Source organism: Hemitrygon akajei, chromosome 6 (genome assembly GCF_048418815.1).
Source record: "Hemitrygon akajei chromosome 6, sHemAka1.3, whole genome shotgun sequence".
Taxonomy (NCBI): Eukaryota; Metazoa; Chordata; class Chondrichthyes; order Myliobatiformes; family Dasyatidae; genus Hemitrygon; species Hemitrygon akajei.
Genome location: NC_133129.1, coordinates 100,189,536 through 100,202,232, shown reverse-complemented (window position 1 = coordinate 100,202,232; position 12,697 = coordinate 100,189,536). Strand labels below are relative to the sequence as shown.

Sequence of the window (12,697 nt, the reverse complement as noted above, 5' to 3'; positions counted from 1 at the left end):
ACAGGAAACATTCTCTCCACGTCCACTCGATCGATAGGTTTCAATGAGGTCACCCTCATTCTTCTGAATTCCAGTGAACACAGGCCCAGAGCCAACAAATGCTCTTCATATGACAAGCCTTTCAATCCTGGAATCATGTCCCTCCAACCTCCTTCCTCCCAGTGATGTATCTAAAAAGACTGTATATCTAAACTGACATTTCTTCTTGCTGCTGAACCTATCTACGTGCCTCTAACGTGATACTATTGTACCTGCCTCAACCACTTACACTAGAAGATCATTGCATCGATTCACCGGGTAAACAAGCTGTTGCCCGTCAGCTCCCTTTTAAATGGTCCCCTCTCCTTTCTGACCAAGTCCTACGTCGGTTTGACTTTTCCAAATTGCATCCTATTGTGTCCACTGCAACCTTATGGATCAGTCCTGGTGCATTTGCATTGAGCCCCCACGCCATACCACTAGTTCCAAGAAACAGCCTTCAACCACCACCCTCTGTTTCCTGCCTCCCAGTGTGAGTTTGACTCAGGGATACTGAAATGGGAAGGGAAGAGAACTATATACCATACTCCCGTGTGGATCTGGTCATGGGATACAGAGAGGGGAGCCGTGCACGGTGCTCTTGGTGTTGGTATGACCTAGGGACATGTACATTGTCCATCTGGTGTGGGAATAACCCAGGCATATAGTCCATAGAACACAGAATATTACAGCACAATACAGACCCTTTGGCCCATGACATTATGCCAATCTTTTAACTTACTCTGAGATGGATCTATGAATCACTAACCAAAAATTGCAGTGCACAGTTCCCCATATTTGGGCTGAGAGGGAAAGGGATCAGCCATGGTGAAATGGTGAAGCAGACTTGATGGGCCAAATGGCCTAAGTTTGCTCGTATATCTTAGGGTTTTATATCAACTCTATCAGCAGATCCACAATGGCATACCCACTCAATAAAAGCCACATTCTCTCTGCCTTCCTGTCGACCTGGTGCACCTGCCTTGGCCTATCACTGTGTGTAGGAGCCATGCATCTATTTTCTATCTGTATTGTGTGTTTATTACGCTTACGGTAGTTAGTCACGTGGGTGGGGGTGTGGTAGAAGCAAAAAGTTTGGTTTTGCAGTTGTGCTCTTGTCTTTGAAGTTTCTTTGAAGTTCAGTAGAGCTAGGGGTGTTATCTTTTTTATTGACAACGTAATTACATTTAAAATCAAGTTAGCTTAATTCTAGAGTCATAGAAAAGCACAGTAGAGAAACAGAGACTTTGGCCCATCTAGTCCGTGCCAAAGCCTTTGAAGAAAGCTTAGGTATGCTTCATACGCCAAAACACTTTATTTTGTTATATTGTTCATTTTAGTTTCATTAGATTTTATCGGTTCAAGATTATTTGTTTTGCTAGTTGAAATATTCTTTGACCTTGGAACTTTGCTGTTATTGAATAGGAAAGCACGTCACACAGGATCAGCCCGTGCTTAGTCTCTCCTCCCCGACCCAGTGCTTAGTCTCTGTTTGAATAGCTGCTACACCATGGACATGAGCCTTGATCTTGGTATGGAAACACCAGTGCCCAGAAGATGGTGGATACAGCCCAGTCCATCACAAGCAAAGCCCTCCCCACCATTGGGCACATTTACATGAAGCATTGCCAGTAGAAAGCTCTTTTTCCATTCTCCATTCTGGCTCCTCTTTCTCATCTCCTCACCTTCCTGTTACCCTCCTCCTTCCCTTTCTCCCATGGTCCACTCTCCCCACCTTCCCCCTCACCCGGCCTCAGCTATCACCTGCCAGCTTGTCCTACTTCCTGTACCCCACCTTCTCATTCCGGTTTCTGTCCCCTTCCCTTTCAGACTTGATGGAGGGTTTCGGTAGAAACGTCATCTCTTCTCCCTCCTCCATGGATGCTGGCTGACCTGCTGAGCCCCTCCACCGTTCTTTGTGCTTTGTTCTGTATTTCCAGCAAATGTAGCTTCCCCCGTGTTTCTGTTTTTTAAACTGAAAGGATCAAATAATTCTATAACCCTCGGAGAAACGTTTTTCTTCTGCCTTGTCACAAGGTGTTGGTTTGGCAGAGTACAGTCAAAAGGCACTTCTTGTACAAGTGTACCAAGCCTGAAGTTTCAACCCAGATGGAGGTACAGTCACTCTGTCCGTTGTGTGGAATTTTGCTCTTCTTTGAAGGTTAACCATTCATTTTTTTTTTAACCCATGTGACGGGCTCAGTTCAAGTGCCTTGTAAATGTGACCCACAATGTGATGGTGGTGTAGTGGCTTCTGCACAGGAGTTCGACTCGAGTGGTCCTGGCCGACTACTCGCACACTTACTTGCTGGTTTGAGCCTCGAGGTAGTAACTCGGCCTTGTGAAAAATGGACAAATGCTAAAGAAACAGCAGGTTTGCCAACTGATACGGCGCAGAGAAGAACAAAAAAATAGTAAGATATAGATACAAAAAATATTAAGACATAGAAACAGAATTGCCTTCACACTGTTCCTTTTCATACCTTTACTAATTCAGAACCTACCAACCTCCTCTTTAAAGATACCCAGTGACCTGGCTCCACAGCCGCCTGTGCCAATGAATCCCACAGATGTTGCACATCGGGCACCATGGTACCTTGATGAATGACTGTGCTAATGGCCTGTGTTCAAGTCCCACCGCTGTCTGCAAGGAGTTTGCACGTTCTCCCCGTGACCATGTGGGTTTCCTCCGGGTGCTCCGGTTTCCTCCCTCATTCCGAACATGTGAGTGAGTTGCGGGCGTGCTGCTTTGGTACCGGGAGCATGGCGGCTCTTGGGGGCTGCTCCCAGCACATCCCCAGGCGGTGTCGGTCAGCGACGCGTTTCACTGCGTGTTTCGAAGCTCCGATGTACATGTGACAAATGAAGCCGATTTCTTTCTTTCTCTTCTTCCAGCCTCTCCAGTTCCTCCAACAGCTCACGTTCCTTTGGGAACCCCTTGTCTCTGCAGTGCCCTCGGGGCCTCCCCTACGACCTCGCGGTGCACATTTTGCGCTCTCCTTCCTTAATCCGGCTCCGTGCCCCTCCACCCCACCGCTGCTGCTGTTCCCCCGGCTCTGTGCCCCTTCCTCGACCCTGCAGTGCTCTGCACTGTCACACCTGGATCCTGTGTAGGAGTGGTGCTTGAAGCATAAGACAGAGGCCACAGGAGCAGAATTAGGCCATTCCGTTCTGCCCTGCCACTCAATCGTGGCTAATTTACTTTCCCTCTTTACTCTATTTTTCTGTTTCACCCCGTAACCTTTGACACCTTAACTTATCAAGAGCCTATCAAACTCTGCTTTAAACATACCCAATGACTTGGCCTCCACAGCCGTCTGTAGCAATGACTTGCCCAGATTCACCACCCTCTGACTAAAGAAATTCCCCCTCATCTCTGTTCTAAATGGATGTCCTTCTATTCCAAGGCTATTCCCTGTGGGCCTAGACTCCCCCATTATAGGAAACATCCTCTCCACGTCCACTCTATCTCAGCCTTTCAATATTTGATAGGTTTCAACGATTTCCCCCCTCATTCTTCTGTATTCTGGTGAGTACAGGTTCAGAGCTCCTGGACCGTTCTCGGGAACCTCCTCTGAACACTCTGCTGTGCCACGCACACACATTCTTAGATATGGGACTCATAACGGTGAGCTCTGAGCCAAGGTTTGGCTGCCGTGGCACAGCTAACAACCAGGAGAAATGGAATGAGTGAAGGACTTGAGAGATTCCACAGTTTTACGATCTCGGCGCAGGCTGTTAGCAGAGGGGACACTCGGTGTTACACTGGTCAGACCAAGTGAGACCAAACGGGGAAAGAACAGCAGCGAAAACTGTTTCACCGTGTCAGTATTACTCAAAATACCAGGCAAACACATCCTCCAATCTAAAGCAAGGAAACTTGCAACCACTTTGTACAACTTAAGATCTCGCCGACAGCAATGTATTGATCTGTTTCTGATTGTGGTGACGGCCAAGAGTTAAATACCACACTAGGGAGAACTTCTGCGGACAGGTCGTTGCCTCATCTGAAGGAGAGCATGCCGAACACCGCGGGGTGAAGGAAAGGGGGGGTGTGGAACGGAAAGGAAGGCGGTCCCTTGGCCAGCAACACGTATCTCAGCAGGTTCGCCAACACGTCTTAGGCTGTATCCTTTACAATGCAACACCGCAGAAGAAAGAGTCTGCCGTTTCCTGCATTGCCTCATGGCTTGAAAACAAACCTTCACGGTATGCCTCACCATTTGAGAACAAATGTTTACAATACCCCTGTGCCTCACCGTTTCACAGTATGCCTCACCATGTGAGAACAAATGTTTACAATACCCCTGTGCCTCACCGTTTGAAACAAATCTTTACAGCACGCCAACACCAAGGAGAAAAAGTCATACTCGTAGCCCAACCACCAGCACTTTCAAGGCACAACGAGCTGAACGACTTCAGGAGGAGGTCGTTATCCTCTAATAACATGAGGGCAGAGGGTTGAAGGACACATAACTCGCCTGGTGGGTGATTCTGGACCAAAGGAAGGTCCTTGAAAAGGTGGCCTTGAAGTAAAGTGTTGTGAACACTATTACACACTCTGATTTAACACTTTCTGGACCCGGTAAGACGTGCCAGCCCACGGAAAGAGAACGGCAGGAGAGAGCGGAAGGTGGAAGAAGTTGCCACACATCTCAGCCGACAACCCATTGACACGACCATCACCTGTCTTGGTCCTACCTGAACTTTGGCGAGTCCTTCAGGCACTCCTCGAAGTCGATGGAGATGGTCATCTTGCTCGATGCTCACAGGGTCAGACAACCAAAATGCTTTTAGAGTCCTTAACGGCCCATCTTCTGTGAGAGAGGCTGAGAACTGTGGGTTCCGGCTGGATGAAAAGCTTCTTGCAAGAGGAACAGCAGTGTGGGCGGAACGTGGCTTCTGACCACATCCTGGAAACACAGCACCAGTTCAGTTGAACCATGAAAAACATCTTCAGATAGAACTCGGGGAGTCTAATTTACCTAAGCTGCCTCAGAAAAGCTGTTTGAGGCATTGGTCAGACCAGACTTGGACTATTGGGACTAGATTCGGGCCCCTTACCTTATAAAGGGTGTGCTGGCATTGGAGAGAGTCTGGAGGAGATCCATGAGATAAGCCCAGGAATGAAAGGGTTAACGTATGAGGGTGTTTGATGGCTCCAGGCCTGTATTCACTGACGTTTAGACGACAGAAAGGCCTAGCTAGCCTAGAGAGGATTCTTCAGGTAGTGGGGCAGTCTAGGACCAGAGGGCATAACGTTAGAATAGAAGGGCACCAGAAGGTGGTCACTCTGTGGAATTCATTGCCACAGACAACTGTGGAGGTTAGCTCACTCGGTGTATTTCAAACTGAGGTTGATAGTTCTTCATTAGACAGGGAGTCAAAGGTTACGAGGGGGGAGGCAGCAGAATTGGGTTAAGAGGGAAAATAAAAGGGCCAGGATGGAATGGCGGATCGGCCCCAATGGGTAGAATGGCCTAATTCAGCTCCTATGTCTGTGGTCTTATGGGAATCAATCATTCAGTCAAGTGCGGCCGTGACACGATAGCCGTCTGTGAATCAGCTCAGGAACAGATTTCAGCAGTGGGATGAGGAATGGAATAGAAGTAAAGAAATGATTTAAAGATAAAAAGTGATTTCTGGTGTGGGACGGCATGAATCAGATACAGTGAAGCTCCCTCCGACCGGCCCGGTCAGCCTCTCCCAGGACAGGGTCCCATCACCTACCTCCCTCCGACCGGCCAGGTCAGCCTCTCCCAGGACAGGGTCCCATCACCTACCTCCCTCCGACCGGCCCGGTCAGCCTCTCCCAGGACATGGTCCCATCACCTTCCTCCCTCTGACCGGCCCGATCGGTCTCTCCCAGGACAGGGTCCCATCACCATCCTCCCTCCGACCGGCCCGGTCAGCCTCTCCCAGGAACGGGTCCCATCACCTTCCTCCCTCAGACCGGCCCGGTCGGCCTCTCCCAGGACAGGGTCCCATCACCTTCCTCCCTCCGACCGGCCCGGTCAGCCTCTCCCAGGACAGGGTCCCATCACCTTCCTCTTTCCGACAGCCCCGGTCAGCCTCTCTCAGGACTGGGTCCCATCACCTTCCTCCCTCCGACCGGCCCAGTCAGCTCCCAGGACAGGGTCCCATCACCTTCCTCCCTCCGACCGGTCTGGTCAGCCTCTCCCAGGACAGGGTCCCATCACCTTCCTCCCTCCGACCGGCCCGGTCAGTCTCTCCCAGGACAGGGTCCCATCACCTTCCTCCCTCCGACCGGTCCGGTCAGTCTCTCCCAGGACAGGGTCCCATCACCTTCCTCCCTCTGACCGGCCCGGTCAGTCTCTCCCAGGACAGGGTCCCATCACCTTCCTCCCTCTGAACGGCCCGGTCAGTCTCTCCCAGGACAGGGTCCCATCACCTTCCTCCCTCCGACCGGCCCGGTCGGCCTCTCCCAGGACAGGGTCCCATCACCTTCCTCCCTCTGACCGGCCCGGTCAGCCTCTCCCAGGACAAGGTCCCATAACCTTTCTCCCTCTGACCGGCCCGGTCAGCCACTCCCAGGACAGGGTCCCATCATCTTCCTCCCTCCGACCGGCCCGGTCGGCCTCTCCCAGGACAGGGTCCCATCACCTTCCTCCCTCCGACCGGCCCGGTCGGCCTCTCCCAGGACAGGGTCCCATCACCTTCCTCCCTCCGACCGGCCCGGTCGGCCTCTCCCAGGACAGGGTCCCATCACCTTCCTCCCTCTGACCGGCCCGGTCGGCCTCTCCCAGGACAGGGTCCCATCACCTTCCTCCCTCTGACCGGCCCGGTCAGCCTCTCCCAGGACAGGGTCCCATCACCTTCCTCCCTCCGACCGGCCCGGTCAGCCTCTCCCAGGACAGGGTCCCATCACCTTCCTCTTTCCGACAGCCCCGGTCAGCCTCTCTCAGGACTGGGTCCCATCACCTTCCTCCCTCCGACCGGCCCAGTCAGCTCCCAGGACAGGGTCCCATCACCTTCCTCCCTCCGACCGGTCTGGTCAGCCTCTCCCAGGACAGGGTCCCATCACCTTCCTCCCTCCGACCGGCCCGGTCAGTCTCTCCCAGGACAGGGTCCCATCACCTTCCTCCCTCCGACCGGTCCGGTCAGTCTCTCCCAGGACAGGGTCCCATCACCTTCCTCCCTCTGACCGGCCCGGTCAGTCTCTCCCAGGACAGGGTCCCATCACCTTCCTCCCTCTGAACGGCCCGGTCAGTCTCTCCCAGGACAGGGTCCCATCACCTTCCTCCCTCCGACCGGCCCGGTCGGCCTCTCCCAGGACAGGGTCCCATCACCTTCCTCCCTCTGACCGGCCCGATCAGCCTCTCCCAGGACAAGGTCCCATCACCTTTCTCCCTCTGACCGGCCCGGTCAGCCACTCCCAGGACAGGGTCCCATCACCTTCCTCTCTCCGACCGGCCCAGTCGGCCTCTCCCAGGACAGGGTCCCATCACCTTCCTCCCTCCGACCGGCCCGGTCAGCCTCTCCCAGGACAGGGTCCCATCACCTTCCTCCCTCCGACCGGCCCGGTCAGCCTCTCCCAGGACAGGGTCCCATCACCTTCCTCCCTCTGACCGGCCCGGTCAGCCTCTCCCAGGACAGGTTCCCATCACCTTCTTCCCTCTGACCGGCCCGGTCAGCCTCTCCCAGGACAGTGTCCCATCACCTTCCTCTTTCCGACAGCCCCGGTCAGCCTCTCCCAGGACAGTGTCCCATCACCTTCTTCCCTCTGACCGGCCCGGTCAGCCTCTCCCAGGACAGTGTCCCATCACCTTCCTCTTTCCGACAGCCCCGGTCAGCCTCTCCCAGGACAGTGTCCCATCACCTTCCTCCCTCCGACCGGCCCGGTCAGCCTCTCCCAGGACAGTGTCCCATCACCTCCCTCTTTCCGACAGCCCCGGTCAGCCTCTCCCAGGACAGGGTCCCATCACCTTCCTCCCTCCGACCGGCCCGGTCAGTCTCTCCCAGGACAGGGTCCCATCACCTTCCTCCCTCTGACCGGCCCGGTCAGCCTCTCCCAGGACAGGGTCCCATCACCTTCCTCCCTCTGACCGGCCCGGTCGGCCTCTCACAGGACAGGGTCCCATCACCTTCCTCCCTCCGACCGGCCTGGTCAGTCTCTCCCAGGACAGGTTCCCATCACCTTCCTCCCTCTGACCGGCCCGGTCAGCCTCTCCCAGGACAGGGTCCCATCACCTTCCTCCCTCCGACCGGCCCGGTCAGCCTCTACCAGGACAGGGTCCCATCATCTTCCTCCCTCCGACCGGTCTGGGCAGCCTCTCCCAGGACAGGGACCCATCACCTTCCTCCCTCACCGGCCCGGTCAGCCTCTCCCAGGACAGGGTCCCATCACCTTCCTCCCTCTGACCGGCCCGGTCGGCCTCTCCCAGGACAGGGTCCCATCACCTTCCTCCCTCCGACCGGCCCGGTCGGCCTCTCCCAGGACAGGGTCCCATCACCTTCCTCCCTCTGACAGGCCCGGTCAGCCACTCCCAGGACAGGGTCCCATCACCTTCCTCCCTCTGACCGGCCCGGTCAGCCTCTCCCAGGACAGGGTCCCATCACCTTCCTCTTTCCGACAGCCCCAGTCAGCCTCTCTCAGGACCGTGTCCCATCACCTTCCTCCCTCTGACGGGTCCGGTCATCCTCTCCCAGGACAGGGTCCCATCACCTTCCTCCCTCCGACCGGTCCGGTCAGCCTCTCCCAGGACAGGGTCCCATCATATTCCTCCCTCTGACCGGCCCGGTCAGCCTCTCCCAGGACAGGGTCCCATCACCTTCCTCCCTCCGACCGGCCCGGTCAGCCTCTCCCAGGACAGGGTCCCATCACCTTCCTCCCTCTGACCGGTCCGGTCAGTCTCTCCCAGGACAGGGTCCCATCATCTTCCTCCCTCCGACCGGCCCAGTCAGTCTCTCCCAGGACAGGGTCCCATCACCTTCCTCCCTCCGACCGTCCGGTCAGCCTCTCCAAGGACAGGGTCCCATCACCTTCCTCCCTCTGACCGGCCCAGTCAGCCTCTCCCAGGACAGGGTCCCATCAACTTCCTCCCTCTGACCGGTCCGGTCAGCCTCTCCCAGGACAGGGTCCCATCACCTTCCTCCCTCCGACCGGCCCAGTCAGCCTCTCCCAGGACAGGGACCCATCACCTTCCTCCCTCTGACCACACCGGTCAGCCTCTCCCAGGACAGGGTCCCATCACCTTCCTCCCTCTGACCAGCCCGGTCAGCCTCTCCCAGGACAGGGTCCCATCACCTTCCTCTTTCCGACAGCCCCGGTCAGCCTCTCTCAGGACCGTGTCCCATCACCTTCCTCCCTCTGACGGGTCCGGTCAGCCTCTCCCAGGACAGGGTCCCATCACCTTCCTCCCTCTGACCGGCCCGGTCAGCCTCTCCCAGGACAGGGTCCCATCACCTTCCTCTTTCCGACAGCCCCGGTCAGCCTCTCTCAGGACCGTGTCCCATCACCTTCCTCCCTCTGACGGGTCCGGTCAGCCTCTCCCAGGACAGGGTCCCATCACCTTCCTCCCTCTGACCGGTCCGGTCAGCCTCTCCCAGGACAGGGTCCCATCACCTTCCTCCCTCTGACCGGTCCGGTCAGCCTCTCCCAGGACAGGGTCCCATCACCTTCCTCCCTCTGACCGGCCCGGTCAGCCTCTCCCAGGACAGGGTCCCATCACCTTCCTCCCTCCGACCGGCCCGGTCAGCCTCTCCCAGGACAGGGTCCCATCATCTTCCTCCCTCTGACCGGCCCGGTCAGCCTCTCCCAGGACAGGGTCCCATCATCTTCCTCCCTCCGACCGGCCCGGTCAGCCTCTCCCAGGACAGGGTCCCATCACCTTCCTCCCTCCGACCGGTCCGGTCAGCCTCTCCCAGGACAGGGTCCCATCATCTTCCTCCCTCCGACCGGTCCGGGCAGCCTCTCCCAGGACAGGGACCCATCACCTTCCTCCCTCACCGGCCCGGTCAGCCTCTCCCAGGACAGGGTCCCATCACCTTCCTCCCTCCGACCGGTCCGGTCAGCCTCTCCCAGGACAGGGTCCCATCACCTTCCTCCCTCCAACCGGTCCCGTCAGCCTCTCCCAGGACAGGGTCCCATCACCTTCCTCCCTCCGACCGGCCCGGTCAGCCTCTCCCAGGACAGGGTCCCATCACCTTCCTCCCTCCGACCGGCCCGGTCAGCCTCTCCCAGGACAGGGTCCCATCACCTTCCTCCCTCCGACCGGTCCGGTCAGCCTCTCCCACGACAGGGTCCCATCACATTCCTCCCTCCGACCGGCCTGGTCAGCCTCTCCCAGGACAGAGTCCCATTGCTGCCTCCCTCTGAGCGGTCCGGTCAGCCTCTCCCACCCGCCATCCCACCTAGCGTGTAGGGAGTTGATAGAGAGGTAGCGAGAATAAAATGGGATTTACTCTAGGACTAATGTCAATGAGTGATTGAAGGCTAGCATGGACTAGATGGGCTGAGGGATCTCATTCATTTCTTCTAGGACAACAGGATCCCTGCAATGGGTCTGGGTTTCCTGATTGAGGAGGACAGACACAGGTCAACATCTTTCTCTGCCTTCAGACCCTGCATCCCTTACCTGTCTGTGTGGTGTGTCCTCCCAGGTGAGATGTGCTGGCAATGATTTCTATGCCAGGGGAACTGCCTTCACGAGCCATGCCATTCTAAGGGATTTGCCTATTCTCGACCAGGATGTTTTCACAGTCTGGGACGTGGTCGCCTCCAATCCCAGCCCCTCTCAGCTGGGGGAGAAGGGAGAACTGGCTTATCCAATGACCCTGTGGTTAAAAGGCCAGCACAACATTGTGGGCCGAAGGGCCTGTACTGAGCGGTAATGTTCTATGTTCCAATACTGAGCATGTCACCAACGGAGTGTGTATTTTTACAAAGGGGACCCAGAGTAAAGAGGGTTGCACTGAGAAGTTCTGGGCCACAGGTTCTGTTCCTGACACACCCGGCTGCCCATTTCTGTGCCCTAACGGCCTACCTCATGATGCTCTTGCACTTTATCGTCTCCCTGCACAACACTTTTCTATTAGCTTTTACACTTTATTTTACATTCTGTCACAGTTTTAGTGGTGGCGGGGTGCAGATACGTCTCTAGCAGAGGAGGTGTATGGTTGCCCTTCCCTCTGCTAACCCACAGGTCACCTTTGGACAAGACACAGGATCAGGTGGTGGATGGTCGTACGAGTGGCTGGTGCAGATCACAAGTCCTGGTTATGTGACCACTGACGCCAGGCAGACAATCTCTGAAGAGTGTTGATAATGGTTGGGGTGACCCGTCTTGTAAAGACACACACTGCCCAGAAGAAGGCAATGGCAAACCACTCCTGTAGAAAAATTTGCCACGAACGATCGTTGTCATGAGAAGACTGTGATCATCCACGTCATACAACACGGTACATACTGGATGAACATTACTGTTTTACCTTGTTCTACCTCAGTGCACTGTTTAACGATCTGTTGTGTATGAACATTACACATGTTTTTCACCCTCTCTCTGTGTACGTGATGATAATAATCCAACTCCAGTTCCAATAACGAATCCTCCGCCCTGTCCCATCACGTATTCCCAGGGTAGAGTCATAGAGTCGTAGAAAAGTATAGCACAGAAACAGGTCCTTCGTCTGTACTAAACCTACTCCCATTGACCTGCTTCCGGATCATAGCTTTCCATACCCTTACCATCCATGTACTTTTCTTAAATGTTAAAATTGAGGTCCCTATACCCCTCGTAATTTTGTATGTCAACTCTCCTAATCTTCTACATTCCAAGGAATAAAGTCCTAACCTATTCAATCTTTCCTTATAACTCAGGTCCTCCAGTTCCCGTAACATCCTTGTAAATTTTCTTTGTACTCTTTCAACCTTATTTACATCCTTCCTGTAAATCGGTGACCAAAACTGCACACGATACTCCAAATTAGGCTTCACAATGTCTTAACCAACTTCAACATAACATCCCATCTCCTGTACTCAGTACGTTGATTTATGAAGGCCAATGTACCAAAGCTTTCATTATTATCCTTTCTACTTGTGATGTCACTTTCGATGAGTTATGGACCTGTATTTCCAGATCGCTTTGTTCTACCACACTCCTACTGCTCACTGGAAGACTGACCCTGGTTGGTCCTACAGAAATGCAGCTCCTTACCTTCCCAAGGCAACAGAAAAATCAAAAACTATAAAAATAGGAAAGAAAAACAAAAAATGTATTAGAATACAGAGTAAAGCACTCTCTGCAGAAAGCTATTATGGAAATAGAATAAAAATTTACGAGGACATTGCTGGGACTTGAAGTCCCAAGTTATAGGGAAAGGTTAAATAGGTTAGGACTTTATTCCCTGCAGCTTAGGAGAATGAGGGGAAATTAGATAGAGGTATATAAAATTATGAGGGGTATAGGCAGGGTAAATGCAAGCAGGCTTTTTCCACTAAGGCTGGGTGAGTCAAGATCTAGAGGTCATAGGTTAAAAGTGAAAGGTGAAATATTTAAGGGGAACCTTTTCACTCAGAAGTTGGTGTGAGTGTGGAACGAGCTCTCGGTAGAAGTGGTGGCAGAGGGTTTGGGAGAGGTTTATATTGAACCATGGATGGGAGGGGTATGGAGATATGAAGGTCCAATTGGGTATAGAAGCACAGACTAGATGGGCTAAA

The 12,697-nt window shown here is 54.4% G+C and overlaps 1 protein-coding gene across 1 annotated transcript in view; it reads right to left on the bottom strand.

Moving 5' to 3' along the window:
- The window catches only part of acap2b (ArfGAP with coiled-coil, ankyrin repeat and PH domains 2b), a 74,496-nt gene extending 69,528 nt beyond the window's left edge, over positions 1-4,968 (bottom strand). Inside the window, exon 1 of the mRNA XM_073050037.1 lies at positions 4,720-4,968. Coding sequence (XP_072906138.1) covers positions 4,720-4,772 — 53 coding nt within the window. The 5' untranslated portion in view covers positions 4,773-4,968. The remainder of the gene's footprint in view (positions 1-4,719) is intronic.
- Positions 4,969-12,697: the final 7,729 nt, after the last annotated feature.